The 18,538-nt window shown below is 46.9% G+C and overlaps 1 protein-coding gene across 3 annotated transcripts in view; it reads left to right on the top strand.

The window, feature by feature from the left end:
* The window catches only part of a (arc), a 221,854-nt gene extending 204,926 nt beyond the window's left edge, over positions 1 to 16,928 (top strand). For all 3 annotated transcript variants that reach the window (XM_065452070.1, XM_065452068.1, XM_065452069.1), the window contains 7 exons: positions 1 to 274; positions 2,131 to 2,418; positions 3,209 to 4,030; positions 6,133 to 6,265; positions 9,234 to 9,413; positions 13,056 to 13,438; positions 16,627 to 16,928. The exon at positions 1 to 274 is cut by the window's left edge and continues 32 nt beyond it. In XM_065452070.1, coding sequence (XP_065308142.1) covers positions 1 to 274; positions 2,131 to 2,418; positions 3,209 to 4,030; positions 6,133 to 6,265; positions 9,234 to 9,413; positions 13,056 to 13,438; positions 16,627 to 16,672 — 2,126 coding nt within the window. In that variant the 3' untranslated portion in view covers positions 16,673 to 16,928. The remainder of the gene's footprint in view (positions 275 to 2,130; positions 2,419 to 3,208; positions 4,031 to 6,132; positions 6,266 to 9,233; positions 9,414 to 13,055; positions 13,439 to 16,626) is intronic.
* Positions 16,929 to 18,538: the final 1,610 nt, after the last annotated feature.

Genomic DNA, 18,538 nt, shown 5'->3' with positions numbered 1-18,538 from the left:
AGGAGGGCGGCTGTGCCAGCAGCGGTAGCAGCACGCGAAGCGGTGGCGGTCCGCCCACACCGCCGCTCGAGGAAGACGTGGGTGCTCACGGCGCTGGCGACACGGCCAGCCTGGCGAGCTCCACGCAGCATCGCTCGGACGAGTCCGGCTACGAGAGCGATGGCACCAAAAACGGCGGAGAGGACAGCCCCAACGAGGACGCGCTCGCTGCGGCCATCGCCGCTACCACCACTGGCATGGCAACGGTGGCGCACTACCAGCAGCATGGGCAGAGGTACGCAGCCCATCACACTGGATCCAGACACATAATATGCAGGTGATCTTTAATTTACAGATAATCTTAAATGCGCCGATACATCTTGGTATTAGGCATTTTTCAGCTTGTCCGTAAACATATTTTATGCCGTTTACCGAATGATGGGTTACAGAAGCCGTGGACGGCAGTACCATAAGGGACCTTACAGTAGCAATGCTGGTCACACCTTGTGACGCTTTGCACAGTCACAATGCATTAGAACTGTTTCTTTCATGACCATGGAACAAAACGATTGTACTGCATGTTAACGATTACGTCACTGCGGACTCTTCGCATCAGCAACTAAATAGGACATGGTTGGTCACTGTGGAAATAGCCCTACGCGCCCTGTACGGCGAGCATCTGCTCTACAATATGGCGCCACCATTGCGGCTGCCCATCCAAACGTCTCCAGTAATCTGGTATTCCGAAAACTACAGTGTGTTTACCGACAGGCTAAATCTCTCGATTTAGATAATCGCTCTCATGGTTGGTCTGATTAAGCCTACAGAATACCGCCCTTTCAGGTTCGAGCTGTTAGTGGCGGATTTTCATATACCAATGTACAATAAAGGTGTGTGAAGCTTTGCAAGTCATGAAAGAATCGAAACTTGACGCTGTGAATACTACGTCATTGTCAGTAAGGGGTGCAGGGTGACCGTAAAATGGCGTATATATATATATATATATATATATATATATATATATATATATATATATATATATATATATATATATATATAAATAAAACATCGGTTTTATTGCGATCAACTTGCCTGTGCGGCCACCTTTGACAATATGAAATTCTTATTGTGCGGACATGTGTTAGGGGAACTTCCATTTTGCTAAACTTGTTAAATGCCTTCTCTGTTGTTTTTCTTTGTTTGCTTTTTAGCATGGTAGCCAATCGGACGCTGTTTCGGTTAGCCACTTTATTTTTATACTCTCTCTATGCAAGATGTTCAGTTCGTGGTAGCACAAACTGCCCATCACGAACTGCCCATCACAAACTGCCCAACACAAACTGCCCATTTGTGTTGGGCAGTTAGTGTTGGGCAGTTTGTGATGGGCAGTTTGAGATCCAACACAAACTGCCCATAGGCAGTTTGTGTTGATCTGTCAGGTCAAACCAAACAAATGCGAAAGGGATGACAGATACTTATCGACGACGCAACAAAGAGCTTATGTGCAGTTGGATTTCTTTGCGCTATCATGTCTATCTCGTAAGTTATATTTGCACAAGGTACGTTTATGCTGCAGTAGTTGCCATGGGCTATTTCGGCTCACGACACTACTGTCAGTCCGTCCATACTCCTACGCCGTGCCAAAATCTATCGTAATTATTGTCATTACATTATGGCGAGAAGTTGGCGGCCTCACTGCAGAAAAGTGCACGCTTGAAAGTTATCTTCACCATGGATCGCCTAATCGTCCGAGGTTGTTGACCGTACTGCACGGGAGTCACAACGTTGTGATTCCTTCGGCGTCATCCGGGCAGCCATCGTTTCTCTGGTAGTTAAAAGGAAGCTTTAGCTCGGGCCAACTCTGATTTTCCTACTCGAATAAATGTAATACGCAGAAATGCTCTGATGAGACAAACGACGTACCGTTTTGATGAGATGTGTTGCATTCGAGAGAAAAGATGTCATTCTAGCAACTGTAGGAAACAGAATCTTGATTTGGAGCCTTGTACTTTCTTATACGAAAATATTCGTTTTCCCGCACCTTTTGGAAGTTATTCGAAAGTCATTATCTGGCAGAGCAGAGACTTCAGCGCCGCGCGTGGTTAGCGGGAAAATTAATACACAACAAACATTTTATTTTCCTTCGTACAGGCGGATGACTCAAGCCAACGGGACCGTGCAGTCTCCACGCATCGTCGGCACAGAGCCCACGAGTCATCCCTTCAAAACTGACGTCACGTCTGCGACCCCCCGCGCAGTGACGGGGGCGGCGGCCACCGCAGCCACGACGCCGTCCACGGCGCCGACGCAGCGCCGTGCGTCTTCCCAGGAAGGCTCCAACGTGCAGCGGCTCGCAGCCGCGCTCTTACACAGGATCTCCCTACAGTCTCCTGGTGCCGCATTCAAGGGAACCGATGCGTCCAGGCAGGACAAGTCCAGGTGAGGCGGCGTGGCCGGCAATGTGTTGTGGGGGGCAGATCTGTGCGCGACACTTGGCCGAACATCCACCGCGATCGAGCGCTAGCTATACTGCGTTCTTCCTTCCCTCCTCTCTCTCCCTGTGATCTTTGTTTCCCCTTTCCCATTCCCCCGGTGTAGGGTAGCCAGCCGGACGTTATTCTGGTTAACCTCCCTGCCTTCTACTTTTCTCTTCCCTCCTCCTCTGCTGAGCGTATGGTCGCGGGTCAGTCTTAATGTGGCTGCATTCTGGTGGGAGAGGAATGCGAAAGCGTCTGCGTGTTCAGATTTAGGTGTGCAGATTGAGGGAACCCTCTATTGTGACATCAAATGGCCTCTGCTGTAACATGAGCAGTTCTGCGAATTTTAGTACGATCAATTACTGTTACAATCGCTCAGTGCTAACATGAAGGGAAGCTTGACAAAATGAGATCCGTTGCAGCCATTGTTACCACCTCTTGCAATCGCTAGCAGACACACTTATCTCCTGGTGGTGTTACTGAGCGTTTTAGTGTTGTGCAAATTTACTGTTGACGGCCAAGTGCACGTGCGCATTTTGCAGGATCGGCAACGATAACTAAATGGTGACACTACGCGGAATCGTTGTTTTTGCGTTATGGTGAATGCCCTCTTCTATGTTTGCATTATCATTGGCTGCATTATTATTTAACGTCATGCTGACATGAAAAAAAAATGTCAAGAGTTTTTGTTAGGACTCCTTTCCATATTACGAAGCTTGCAACTGGCAATGTAAACATTTTCTTTTTGGCAGGCTTGAGTCTTCGAAGCAGGACCACAACGGAACGCCGTACGACTGCAAGAGCCTGCGCTGCAAGACGCAAGCACTGTTCTCCGTCCTCCGGAGGGGCGACAGCTCTCAGAACGCAACCACACCAAACAGTAGCATTAACAACAGCGACAGCAGCAGCAGCAGCCGAGACGCGGCCGAGTCCAGCCCGCGCTCGGAGAGGTCCACGCCTACAAACTCCGGCAGTTCCAAGCTGGAGCAGTTTCGCGCCTGGACGCTGGACCGCAAGCTGTTGCGCAACCGCTGGAAAAAGTCCTCCTCCACGCCCCCAGATGGTCGCAGCTGTTCCTCGTTCGAGTCTCCCTTACTTTCCAGGGCGTGCTCGCAAGAACCGCCGTCGCACAGTGAAGTGGACAGTCCCCACTTGCACACTTCGACGCTCAAGAGTGCCGCGTCCTGGACTAGCGTGTGTGTTGCCAACAACGACTCCGCGAAGGACAGCGGCAAGGAATGTCGGCTGGGTCGCGCAAGTCTCGGGGACCTGGGGTGCCGCAGTGTCGGCGACGTGTGCGGCGCTGGAGACCTGGGACCGCGCACGTCGAGCACCAACGACCTGCGGCGGCGTCTCTGGCTGGAGGCGCATCTGGAAGGGGCTCCGACGCGGCAGCATCGGGCGAGTGATGCTTCCGTGCGCAGCGCGCCCGACGGGGCGCGGGTACTGGCCGTGCGCTTGGCCAAGGACTCGAGGGGAGAGCTGGGCGTGTACATCAAGGGCAAGTGCGGTCCCGACGGCGCAGTGCTCGGCTACGTAGTCGCCGACTTGGAGCAGGATGGACCAGCGGCCAGGTGAGGGAAGCCTTATAAACGTCCCGTATACGTTCACGGGGTGTGCGCGCGCGTGCACATTCTGCCAGACGGGAGAAAAAGTGACAGACGCGTAGAAACACAAGCTGCCTGTCTCATCCGTGTTGGTTAAAAGCAGACTGGGAAAAGGTAACTTGACTGCGAAAGTTAACGCCAATACGGGAGGCATGAAAAAAAGAAATCTACTTACTGCAGCCGATGGTGAATTTTATTTGGCAATCCTTTCCTACAAGTTTGTGTCACACACACTTGTAGGGTGTCTACCAACCGGGAAAACCGGGAATTCTCACTGATTTTGAGTAGTCTGGAAAAACTCGGGGAAAACTCTGGGAATATGTGCCTCTATCAGGGAAAATTAGCTATAATTTTATTGAAAGGGTCGCAAGTCGCTGTAATGCTGGCTCGAGTAACATACAGGAATCGTAATGAATCATCTTTGACGCCCTGTCGTCGGCTGGAGTAGTTGCCAGTGTACATTCAATGGCCGACTTTCCGGATTCCCGATAATTTGGACGGCTTCGCGGCACCACTACGTACCCCATAAAGTCAATGTATCAAAACGTCTGAAATTTCGGACGCAAGAACTCTTCGCTGTCCGAATTTCCGGACGTTTTGCCGTGACTACAGGTCCAAAACGGCATTAATCAAAGCCACCACCGCTGCCATTTTGATTACCTCGCCGCCTTTAACCGGCGCTCTCGTACGCATATCCCTGGCAGCCGTAGCTACCTCTGCGGCAACGCTAGGCCTAGCTGCGTCTACGTTCGCTATGAAGCTTCCTGCCGTTGGGTGCCGTGTTTTTTATTGAAGGAATTCACTGCTGTCATGACTGGCACGGACTCCGCCTTTGTGGTCCTCGCGATTGGCTTAGAAGCTTGGAAAGCATGGTGCGTTGCATAATGCCGGTTTCCGAAAGACAGCTTCGTCTCTGTATAGAAATGTTACTTGGTGAAGCATACTCAAAAGTATTGCAGTGAAGCATAACAAGCTTGGGAAGGGGCTATCGCCACGGGACACAGGATGCATTCCTTAATTATGCACGCGTGCACCTGATATTTCCTGTCACAGTACGAGCACCGATATGCCTAATACGTGTACCGAAAGGCCTTCAGAGCATTTTCGAATGTTCCTATGGCGGTTTGAGCCCCTGAGGGCAGTAAATGACATGCATTTATTTTTTCCAACTAGACGATTTTTCGGACGTTTCCGCGGCCCCTAGGGAGTTCGAAAAATCGGACGTGGACTGTGCAACTGACCAAGATGCTTCAGACGGTCCGTGGGGCGAACGAGTGGCGGAAGGAGGGCAAGAACGGAAAGGACCTACGCATTCAGGAATGAACGGGAAAGGAAGCGTGCTGCCGCTGTTTTAAAGGAGCTTAAGCTCAAAAAACAAAGTGTTGGCTGATGCCGAGATGCAGATGTCCCTCATCCAAACCAATTTAAACTTTTTAAAGCAGTGAAACGCAACGCTGAGGCGTCGTGCGCGGGCTGGGAGTATGTCAGGACAGTTGAAGTTGACTTACGAGCTGTTGAGAGAGAATCTCAATCGTGACAAAGTTCGGGCCTCATACCAGTAGATAGAAATAACTCATATTCGAAAATATTTGCTTCTCTATGCATTTCCTTTTTATTCGTATTTGAGAATGTCTGACTCCATTTGCAATTTCTTTTGAAGACACTTTATTTGCTGTGCATTTTACTTCTATTCTCTTTTTGAATAACATAAACACAACTCCTTAGTATTGAAATTGGATTAAGTAGTTTTTTAATATTTTTTTCATATGCTTACTAGAAAGTGACAGCATCGGACGATATGGTTTCAGCCCGTCCTGACATAAAATATAGTTCTGCATCACTCAGGGAGAACCTGGAAAACTCGGGAGACTTTGGAAATGTCAACTTGGTAGACACCTTGGTGTGTGTGTGTGTGTGTGTGTGTGTGTGTGTGTGTGTGTGTGTGTGTGTGTGTGTGTGTGTGTGTGTGTGTGTGTGTGTGTGTGTGTGTGTGTTTACGGCGACCAATCACTGTAGCCGTTGACTGATGCTAGTTACGTGTTCATAACATACCGCTATTTCATGTGCAGGAGCGGGCAGCTCCGTAAGGGCGACGAGCTCTTGGTCATCAACGGTCATCAGGTCCAAGGCGTGGAAATCGAAGAGGCACGTCAGCTTCTTGCCACACCGGACCAGGTTGTGCACCTGTTGGTTGCCCGTCAGGTAAGATTTCTTCGTAGCCACTGTCACGCAGGTTGCTAACTTTTTCTCGTCCGTAAAGCCTCTGCGAGAAATTTCGAAGCTCAGAGCACGTGATAGGGCCTGTAGATAGGATCGCCATAACGAGGCTTCTGAAAACATTTGTTGCTCCAAGAGGTGCTTCGAACGGTCAATGCTCCCTCTTTCTCCTGTGCTTGGTGCTGCATGACCTCTGCATCACGACTACGGGCCATTTTATCGATAGCGTACGGGCCGTTCCCCGCCGTGGTCTAGTGAGCACGAGGTTTCAGGTTCGATTCCCGACTGCAGCGGTCGCATTACGACAAGGGGGGAAATGCAAAAACGCTTGTGGATACTCTCGTCTAGGCGCGCGTTAACGATCCCGTGGTGGTCTACATTAATCCGGAACTCTCCACTACGGCGCTCCTCGTAACACATAGTCAGTGCTCTTCGTAACTATGCGTTGTGAGAAGGGTGTGGGTGGAAGGCGGCATCACGGTATTTGCAACTTCTACTTCCGCTAGCCTAACCGACCAATGTGCACTAAAAACGACGCCCCAGAGCGCCTGAGGCAATCGAACAGAGCAACGTACAACGAAAAGAACCGCTGAAGGCAGACCCCTCTCCCCTCCCTCTCCACTCCTTGAAATGGCGGCAAAAAATTCGAAAGCGCAGAGTAAAGGAGTTCGAGCAGGTAGTCGAGGGCGATGCGAGAGAGGGACTCGGAGAGTAGTCTTCGCCTTTTAGAGCGCAGCTCTTTGGCGTCCGTTCCTGGGTTTCGCGTCGTCGTCGGCGTTGTCGTCGGCCTCGTAACCAGCTCCGCCCCCCTTTCATCCCCCCAGCGCTAGCAGCGACCGACTGATACCGCTGGATGCCGCTGACGCCGCTAGAGAGTCAAGATAACGTGACTGCATAGAACACCGTCGCCGCCATGCAGAAAGAGAGGGAAAGGGTCCCCCCCCTGTTCTTGTGTGGCGGATAGGGTGCTCTTCAGTTGCCGACGCGCCGGTTATTTCACGTAGGCCCCGGCACGTCGACGAATACGTGACCACCTTCCCACGGCTAGACCTGGTTCTTAGCGCTGCGGAAGCGAGGGTATCATATTGTTTGTGTCGGCATCGGCGGCGTTGTCCCTGAAACCAACTCCGCAGCTGGGGTTGACTCACTATCGGCGTCAGCGGCATCAGTCAGTCGCTGCTATCTCTTCCCTCCTCCCTTTATAGTGTTGTCCGCTTGCTGCGCGCGCTTCTGCCCCCATCGTTTGCCGCTGGGTGTACACGCCGCCCCCCTCCCCCCTCTTCCTGCGAGTCTCCGGTTGTCAAAGCGCCCGCTCGAACTTAATTCCTTTCTTCGCTCCTCCTCCAATGCAACCCCTGTGCGGTGGCAATCGGAGAGCCAGATCGGTGGCGGCGGATCTGTATATGTGCACCGCCCGAGCCGAAATTGCCGCTGCCGTTCGCCCTGTGCGGTGGCAATCAGAGAGCCAGATCGGTGGTGGCGGATCTGTATATGTGCACCGCCCGAGCCGAAATTGCCGCTGCCGTTAGACAAACAGCAATTTCCTAACACTTATGCGGGAGAACATCCCGTTCCTCTCGCTCGTAACGCGTCCCACGGCTGTGACAACCTCGCGAGGCACTTGTATAGATCTCGTCTTTGAGAATCAAGCATTGGTGTACCAAGTCGAACATATATCAGTCTATTTCTCCGACCACAAAGCTTCCTTCATGACTGTCAAGAACTGTTAGTGGAGTCTTTGTTAAAGGAATACGTGTGAAAAATAAAAAAAAATTCTGTGATAGCGCATACATGTGTTGCTCGATTTCTTTGCCTCAATCTATCGAAAAGGTGAAACAGCTTATTTGCTGCGCTCAAATTTCGCATTAGGAAGTAACGTAATCGTCGGTATTTTTTTTTTTAGATTTAGATCTTCGCCTTCGCATTTTAGATTATGCCCGCCCAAACGGGGGCTTCGGCTACCACAGAGACCTTTGCGCTCCCGAAGCGCCACCCCATGCTTGCGTTTCTTTCTCTTTTTTAATTTGTACCCCGTGTGTTTTCTTTCGTGTACCGTTTTGCATTCTTTTGTAAACCTGGCGGTTTGTGTCCTCAAACTTGGAGCGTGAAAACTAAAATTCTCTATCAGCCTCGAGAGCGCTGGAGATACCGGGGTCAGTCGGCGTCTCCGAAACTGAGCTGTGTCAAATGCGGCTACGTCACAAGTCTTTCTATTCGTGAAGTTGTTTTAAATCTTTTGATGAAGACTGTGCACACTCTCGCACATCTGAAATGTACGATACAGCGCGGGGATGCGGTGGGTGCTAACCGTTGGCGAAGAATGCAAGAAAGTCGATGTGCTGACGTTCTGACCCAAGTTAAAGAACCTGACGCCAGTCAAGATCAACTCAAGGTCCTCCAATAACCCGTGCATCGTAGTCTATGATTAGTGGGTACAGAACAGTTAATCGGAGTATATATGCCCTTGTTCTGGAGACTTGATCAGGCGCTGCTTGTGATGACGATGTTGACAAGCCAACCGAAATATTCTCTAATAACACAGACGAAAAGTAGTTCAATAAATTATGCCCCTCGCACGAATGACCGTCTCGCATTAAAGTTCTCATGATCCTTATGTGCAGGAAGTACTTTGGTCCGCACACCCATTTTGAGGTACACAATGGTCACGTATAACATAATGTGTCTCACTAGCTACCTATGTTGCCAATAGCAAATCAATGACAATAGCAATACTATCGGGAGTCGATGACCCGCTATTAATTTTTTTTTCATGTTATGGAGCTTTTTTGCTTGTATTCTCTTACGAACGAGATAAACGCGCTCGAACCTCCTTTTACGTAACTCACGAACTCCATTTACGACTATAATGCACCACAAGGATACCATATTACTCGATTTACGCAACGATCGTAATCGCTGAAGAAATAATCGGTGAAACTGAATGTGCTTGCAGGAGGAAGGCGAGGAAGATTACAGCGAAGACCCGCTGTCTTCGTCGCCCACCGGAGCTTCCCGACTCGCTGAGCCCCACCGAGTTCCGGCCGAGCGGAGGGCCAGCATCTCGCACCCCGGCGCAGCCGCCAACTACAACACCATTCCAGAGGTCTCTGAGGAGAGCGAGAAAGAAAGCCAGGTACGCAGCGTCGGTGAAATACGCCACACTTCCAGGGACACCGGACACAAACACGAAGTTTGGTCGGAGATTTACTCTTCGAGAATCTCAAACATCGTATCGTAATGGCGTAGAGAAAAAGAACGGTCGCCTTTGAACATTCGCGTCGTCACGTCACCTGTGTTGTGAAGAAGTGTTGGTTGATGCTTTCTTACGGCTATATATTTCGTGCAGTCTGCCAATAAAACCAATTGGAAGTCAGCGCTCTGTTCCTTCTCGCCGGCTCGGTTCATTTCTTCCTTTCCATGTTGCGCTGTAGCAGTTTTAGATTGCTAAGAAAGCCGGCTAGCCACTATACTGAAGTGCTATGCAGTCTTGAGCAGTGTTTCAAAATATTCGAGATTCCATTGGGTCCATGATCTGAATGCGGGCTCAGATCACACAGCAAAGCCTCCACTCCTTCCTCGCTCATGGCAATGTTTTTCATTTCCGGTAATCTTGTCGACGTGTCAGAAATTGCAACGCTACAAGGCTTTGTAAAAACTGATTGAAAATACTTGTTGAAAACTGCTTTTCTTTTGTCATCTTTGATTAATTAGTTTACCATGATTTGCGATGGCCTGGATCCCAGTGTTATCCTTCTTGTCGTTCTTAATATACCGCCAGACCTCTTGGGGATTCGTTTTGAGTTAATCTGCTAAGGCTGATAGATATGCATTCATCGCAACCTTCAAATCTTGTTAAAGTTTTGTGCTGATATCTTTCAGTTTTGTGTACAAGCTAGGGTTTTTATCTTGCAGTATATTTTGTAAGTTCGAGATTTTTTCTGAATTGATGAATGTAAAGTCTTATTAATGCAAGGCGCTTAGCCGAAGTCACTTTAGACGGAACAAAATTGGAGGTCAATGAAAGCACTTTATCCTTGTATATGACCCACAGACTGTCGATGCTACTAAATAAACTATAATACGCAAATATAGGTAGGAAACCATTTAACTCATTAGAGGTAGCCTCATAATTATCCCTTTCATGAAGAATGGCTTTCTCAGCCGCATTTTAGTAAATTCTGTTTTTTGCAACAAATAGTGCCTGCAACTACATCATGAAAACTAATCCCTGGTGCTGGTGCTATAATGCCTAATATATCTCTCTTGTTACTAAAAACGAAGTCCAACACATTTCCATCTGCACATCCAAACGAGTACTTAGGAAAATCAATGAAGTGGAAGAGCCCATACGTCATTATTAGCTCACAAAATGCAGAATGAAGTAATGACCTATTCTTCTGCACAGGACACAGATCACAACATTCAACACCTGGCATGTTAAAATCGCCACCAAGAATTACCGTTTCAGACTACAAGAGTGACCTTGAAAGGCTGATGAATGAATGGTTCAACGGGGTTCAAATTTGGTGTTCCGTAGAAAGAACCGACAATAAGGGCGTTTCCATCTGGAAAACATGACCTACACCATGTAAATTTGCTCGTGCAGTGTCTTGTGCTGCGAGGATCTTCTCTTGGCCCTCTAGTAGTTTTGGTAGACATTTTATTGCCTCTGGTTGTTCGTGTTCTGCATTTTTGAAACCGCATGCCGAGGTTGGCTGCGCCTTCGAAAAGCGCTGGCATCCCGTGAAGCCAGCTCCAGGGCTGCTCCAGCTTCGCGGTTACACGTATGCCAGCGGCCACGATTGGGGTAGCATTCCAAACTTCCCAAAATCATCGCATATGGTACGGTCTACTGAAAGTTTCGCGACAGATTTAATTTGTTCTGAACGATTTTAATTGTAGCGACGCCAAAAAGCCAGCAAGGACGAGCCGCCGCTTAGAAGTTCCCGTACCTATTTATAGTTTTTGGCACCACCGGCTCCGCACTAATTAGTTTTCTAATACAGAAATATTGCGTTGCAGCCCCAAGCAAGCAAACTCTCAACCTGGCAATCTTCAGGAAGCCTTTGCTGTGTGAATAAGTGCCAGACACGCGATAACACCGCCATACCTGTGACGTCACGGTGACATTGGTGCCGCAGTTTGGAGGCAAGGCTTAGGAATGAAAGTCGGACCTTGGTTTCCTCTGCTAATAAGGAACTGTCTTCAAATAAATGGACATAAGTTATAAAATGTGTACTCTTCCAGTACTCTGCCAGTATCGAGATCGTTCGGTAACAGTCAGCCTATGTGCGAGGGTAAAGTCTGTGCAAATGCTTCGCGGTCTCTCTAGTGATGTATATGCTTATCTCTAGCTGCTTCGTTTGTTCAGATGACGGCTTCCCGACAAGAAAGATGCCGACGGGTCGGCAATATGCTGGCGAATATAGCTTCTTTCGATGGCTGTCATTCCTAATCTTATCTCCCAGCGCAAGCCTCGCGTCTTGTGCCGCTATCACCCACTGCAAGGTGAAGTCTCAAGATCTAGGTGGAGACGAGTAGGCATTTTGACTGGTTCCTTATGGCTTGAACCGGAACAACGACAAAAAAAAAACAGCGTTAAGGACAGGACAGGACGCCCATTCCTCATGTGTCCACTGCGTCATTTTTTCTGCTCAACTTCTAGGTGTCAGCAATCTGCAAGTGTTGAAAATAGTGAGCGCTTCAGTCTGAAAAAAAAAAAAACCTTTCTAGTCTATCTTGTCCTCAAATAATGATCTGTCCCGCTTGCGTTTTCTTTCTTGTATATTCCGCGCTAGATACTTTCCTGTTAAGACTGCAATGTCACGCGCGCAGATAAGGCGCACGACGTTCGCGATCTGAATATACCGCGCCCTCAGCGTTAAAGAAAAGGCACGCAAGATATATATGCCGATTATTGTTTGGGTACATAAGTTTCACAGGGTGCAAACACTTCTTTAGCGTGTAATATGCAGTCGAATGATACAGCACACCGTTGCATCACATGTCACAAGTAGGATATATACTCTGCATTACGACATCAGTAGGCGACCTGTTAGCTTCTGGCAGCGGTGACTGACCCAGCATTCCATCTCGATGTGAGATTTCGACATGCTTGTGATTTCGGATGGTGTTTCTACATTGTTAATCGTCATCTGATTCTCATTGTTGTGCCTCACAGGAGGGGAGGGGAGAGACAGCCAAGAGATCATAATAAGGACGTTCAAGGTGGACAGGGAAAGGCGCAGAGGCCTAATTGAAAGACGTAATTGTGCTTGCTTATGCTTGCTGAGTAGGCCTTCTGTCAGAAAAATGTGGGCAATGTTAACTACGCCGTTTAATGAAACATAACGAAAACAATACGTCTTGAACGTAACTAACATGTTATTTTTCATATGGGCGATGCGTGCTTCAGATTAGCAGCCTACACTTTCTAGTTTAGTGGCGCCCGTCTGCCGAAGTTAAGTGTATGCTGCTTCGTCTATAATTTATATCTATATCAGCGGAGAGCCTTTATCGTGTTTTCGCGAATACTCTGCGTTACACTCCTTCCTCGTTGCTATATGCGGCTTTAATTCAGAATCACGTTTGTAAATTGATCTTACGTTGCCCGTTTGCGCATGCCCCATCACCGTTCATTTGTCTGCTGCGCAACCATCTTTTCACGAGTCAGCCTCGCTTCCTTTTACCTCGAACTGAGTCATCGCCGTTTCCTTGCCAAAAGTAGTTGTCGGTCATGTTCAGTGTGTGACTGTGGTTACTCCTTGCTTTACAGGCGACGCCCCAGTACAGCAGCGGCGTGTTGTGCACGCTGCCGCGCCGACCGCGTCACCGGGACACTGGCTCCGCGGGCGGGGCGGCGGGAGTCTCTAGCGGCAGCGAGCTACTCACCGTCACGTTCGTCAAAGGCCCCGGCCGGGGCGCCCTGGGCTTCAGCGTTGTAGGCGGCCGTGACTCGCCCCGCGGGGCCTTGGGTATCTACGTGCGGCGCCTCTTCCCCGGGGGCCAAGCCGAGGGCCTGCTCCGCGAGGGTGACCAGCTGCTCTCACTCAATGGCGAGCCCTTCGAGGGCCTGTCACACGCTGAAGCCATCGCCGCGTTCAAGCGCGTCCGCCAGGGCGAGCTTGTGCTCAGGGTGGCCCGTAGGCCCCCAAAGAAGTGAGTTCCTTTCAGTTGCCTGAACAGATTGCACTCTAGTCATTGCACTGTTCATGTCCCGTGTATATCAAGGCGCCCAAAAAGCCGAGGTGTCGGATCAGCGGATAAAATTGTAGTTGGTAGAAGCTCACGCTAGGTCACCTCTCTCAGCAGCCAGACACCCACCTCTCTCAGCAGCCAGACACCAATAGGGATCACGATTGCATTGCGCTGAGTCTTACACCGGCAAAAAAATAACAAAGAAGGAAGCAAGGACGCCGACAGGCAAAGCATATACTTCCATATTTGTATTTTTGTTAGAGAACATGCTACACGCTTATATACAAAGTAAAATGGGGGGTTGGCGGACACTGATATGCCACGTGACAACGTGATAGCGTGATATCAGTGTCCCCCCTCCCGCCCTTTTCACTTGGTATGGTAACGTGTTCTCTAACAAAAATAAAGAGTTGGTAGTTTGCACTTCGCCGTTAGCGTCCTTGTTCCCTTTTTGGCCGGTGTAAAACAGAACGCAACGTAATCATGAACATGCACTTACTAGCCCCTTTCGTTGCTTTACAAATAGGGATGTTTGGCAGCGAAGTAAAAAAGTAGTAATGAGATCTCAACACAGCTAGCCTGACTCGCACAATGTGCTGCAGATGGAGGAATAAGAAGTATGAAAGAATGGATATAAAAGGTGCATGGAGACAGAGTAGCCAAGCTAGACTAATAATTGGCTGCTTGGTGCGTGCTGTGTACTCTTCAGGGTGGCTGGCAAATGGAGTTGAGGCTTGTAAAAACATTTGTATATCTTCAATGGACGTTAAGAAAAGCACATCAAATTAACAAAGCTCGCATGTCTTCACATCAGCCATGTGCATGAAACAGCGCTGCATACCCTATTAGATAAGTTCAAGTACTGGAACTTCCAAACCTTCACAATAATGAAATTATCACATCATTACCATAGCTTGGCGAATCATCCATTTGGAAAATCAGAGTTGTAAATACAATTTTACATAGATTTGTGTACTCTGTTACACGTGACGCCATGTCAACTTAAAATCGCAACATTGTTGAACTGTATGCAGGGAAATCAACACAAATTATACAACAAAGAATTTTCCGTTGTTACCTGGTACAGTAAACTCCTGTTATTGCAATACGGGTAATTGGACTTTTTGGTTAATTCGATCCCAACCGAAGGTCCGAGCTGGAGCCCATGCATTTGTGTAGGCTCAAACGTTCATTATTTAGGTCCTAAAATTGGCACTCGCCGGATAACTCGAACATGATCAGTCCACACACATGCGCCTGGCCCCTTGGTGACCCCAATAAGACCCCTTTAGTGGCAACGTCTGCTTGGTGGAGCTTAGAGGACAGTGAGTGCATTGAACACACATCTCCCTTCGAAAACGCCTATTTTCGGCCTGCCCTAGGAAAACGTTCAAGCAATAATGGTAGTTCACAATGTCTGACTACGGTATTTACCTGATTCTAATTGGCGCCTTCATTTTTCTGAGGAAATTAAACCGAAAATTGCATGCTCAGTGCAATCGGATACTAAACCAGAACCGCCTTAGCGGCGTTTGTAGGCTTTACTGCGTAACATGGCTGTAAAGTGCTTGCGGCGAAGCTGACCTCAAAACTTATGCAGCGAAGCTGACTTTAGGAAACAGGCCGCCATTCTAAAACAATCGGGTGCGCGTTACATTTCTACTACGGTTAGGAGCTTTAAGTCATTGCTGCATCAGTTTTCTATTTTGGACACATAGAAAGTGGGCACGCATTTGATTTGGAGGCGTGTTAAACTCGAGCAAGTGCAGCCAAATTAATTGCACTTTGGCATTTTTTTCTTCATCTTGTTTGATTAGACCTGCCAGATAATTCTATCGCTTTCAGTAGTCCTGTCAGGGTCAAATTACTGGAAGTTGATTGTACATGCTAGTCCTGAGCGGAATAGAGTTAAACTTAGTTATAATGTAACTGCCTAATGCACAAAAGATAGTTCGATATATCAAGTACTTCACTACATCCGAAACAAATATTTGTAAACTTCATGATGCACTTGTTAACATTTGCATGTTATCTATAATTTGGCATGGCATACTTGTGCCACCGTACTGAGAAACCCTTGTGACATGAATCAGCTACACATGTAAGCAACACGACTCAACAATGAAAGCATGCTCTGGAAACAAAACAGCCACTTGCACCAGGCAAGCACTCCATACAGGTGGCTGCTGTTATCTATGACATTTGGGGTAGGCCCTTCCTGTACTATACCCTATATGCACACTCCTTCGAAATATGCAACGTGAAGTTTTTTGTAAGAATTGTTTCTCGCATATAGTATAGTGTAGTAAGTATGGTTGCTTAAGTATAGTATACCTTTGTTTCATGGTTGCACCCTGGTTCGTTATAATCTGCTTCTACTCTATGCCAGAACCCGAGCATACGAAGACACAGAAAAAATTTTCTTTTCTATGGCTTTAGAAGGACTGTACCTACAGTCAGGCTAAATACAACATGCAGAGAATTTGAATATAACACGCACAAATATGGTATCAGAGAATTATAGAATACAAATATGGGTTTATTCCAACATATTGCAGAGTGTAAATATAAAAGATAAGTGGGTTACGGGCATTTTCAGGGCAATCTACGTGCTTTATATATTGGATTCATTGCAATTAATGTATTTGCAACCTGGAAAGCAAACATATTAGCTGCAAAATGTGCCATGAAACATAGTGGAAAGAGTACAACTTTAATGCATACAGACAGAATAAAACACAAGGACATTAAAGGATGTATGCATATGCTTTAAGAGATGTATGCATTAAAGTTACACTTTTTCCATCATGTATCTGAACCAACTTGGCCAACTTTCTGCTTTGCTACTGTGGTGGAACAGAATGTTGTGATTTTTTTATTTTTCAGTGAAGGCACCAAATACTAAAACATAGCTACAAAAAATTGAAGTGTGACAAGCCATTCGAGTACAGTCTGGCATACATTATGGTTCATTTGCTGCTATGCGCTAATGGCACCAACATACATTAGTACAACTTCTAAGCTTTGTAAAACTATGTTATGTGTTTTATAGGTGTTCTGCAACTTCTCTTGCTTTTTACTACTGCCTACTTGCTGCCTTTTTCTACTTCGTCATCATTAACAATAATATTTCAAACCTCTCTTTACAGTTCACAAGTGTCCAAGTCCTGTTGTAACCTGGATAGCATGACATAGAGAAGACACAAGGTTTTGCGAGCATTAACCAGAGTCTCACAACATCTAGTCTGCCTGGACAGTTGCATCTGTGATACCATATGTGAACGATTACAGCCCTACTCATCATCTCCCAGATTCAAGAAAGTTTTGTACAATAGCTTCCCATTGAATGTCAGTTTGTGTGCCTTACAATACCAATATGTGCTGCTACTAAGTTTGTTCATTGTGCTTGCGAACTGATGCTATATTAAAGTTAATTCGTTGCCTCCCTGAAGTTGTGTCAACTTTTCTTCTGTTGCATGCAAGCTAACACAACCATTTTTGTCAAGATATTATGCATATTGGGTAAAAAGAAGAAAAAGAAATGTTGGTCTTTGAAGGAAGTATGTTATGAGAAATATTTTTACTTGCTAAGAAAAAAGTTGCAGTCGAGATTTATAACAAAACCAGCTACTATAGATCTGCATTACACATAGTATGCCTGCAGCGCCCTCTACTGCTAGCATGAGCCCTTCGCTTTTTTTCTGATTTTGCCGGAAGTTCTTGTATTTAAGGTGGAAAGGGGGATGTTCAGCTGAAATATGTGTTTGTACTCACTGATGTAGATAAACGTGCAGGCGTTTGTAGAGCAAGTGCCTTAAAACTTGAATCTTCTGGTGACCTTTCTTGATGAACATGACCAAGTGTGATATCACCATAAGCATGACTATGCATAAGTGGCTTAACTTGTCATTTAGACAAGCTATGAACATCGTCACTCTTACAAGAACAAAGTTTACAGGAAGATGAAGGCATGAAGTGATGAGTAGTTGAACAAGGAATGTTGCTGAAGCTATATTCCTTGTTCAACTACTGCTCATCACCTCGTCGCTCTTCGAGTAGGGTTGCAAATCTGTAGCTGTGCTTCTGCTTCTCTTGCACATATACAGGTTGTCCCAGCTTTCATGCACCAAGATTGAAAAATATGCGAATGCCACGTAACTGGACAGAACCAAGGTAATATTGTTTGCCGTTGCTTGGAGATACTGATATTATTTATTGAATCCCGCCTAATTGCATAATTAGTCTTCATTATTGAACTTCTCAAATATAATTAGATGAGAAGTGTCAATGAGAAAATTTTAGAGCAACCTGAAAAACTCCCGACACAGCTTTCTGTTGCTCAATATGTGCTACATAAATGCGCTTTTTCTAGTGTGAAAGAAGCCCGCGAATACACGCAAAGTGCATCGAATGGACAGTTACGCGGCAGTTCTGCGTATTTTCGCGGGCATCCTTAACGCTCTGAAAAACACTTTGATGTAGCACGTATTGAGCAACAGAAAGATGCATCACGAGTTTTTCGTGTTGCTCTGCAATTTCCTCATTGACACTTTTCATCTAATTATAATATTTGAGAAGCTGATTAAGACTAATTATGCAATAAGGCGAAATGCAAAAAATGATCTGAGTACCTCCAAGCGACGGCAAACATTACCGTCATTCTCTATCTATGTGGCATTCGCCTATTTTTTAAAAGAAATCTTGGTGCATGATAGTTGTGACACCCTGTATAAGAGTTAAGAATCGAATGTAGCGACGGAAGCTTACGAGCACAATCGAGGCCGGAAAGACATACACAGTAAAGTGCTGCATGACACTATCGCAGTTATATCCCTTATATACCACATGTGGCAAGCCAAACGCTCTGTTATGGTAGTAGCATTATTGAAGAGATCCATGCATCGGAACAATATACACACCTTCTAGACCATAGGAATATTGATAGATCCACGCACAAAGGTGAAGATGACGCTGCATAACTTGGTTTTCTGAAGTTAGCTTCACCCAAATACGGTGATGTTATGCGATGGAGCATACCAACTGTACTGAGGTGAAGCATAC

This window comes from Dermacentor albipictus, chromosome 2 (genome assembly GCF_038994185.2).
Source record: "Dermacentor albipictus isolate Rhodes 1998 colony chromosome 2, USDA_Dalb.pri_finalv2, whole genome shotgun sequence".
NCBI lineage: Eukaryota > Metazoa > Arthropoda > Arachnida > Ixodida > Ixodidae > Dermacentor > Dermacentor albipictus.
This window is presented reverse-complemented; position numbering and strand designations above follow the sequence as displayed.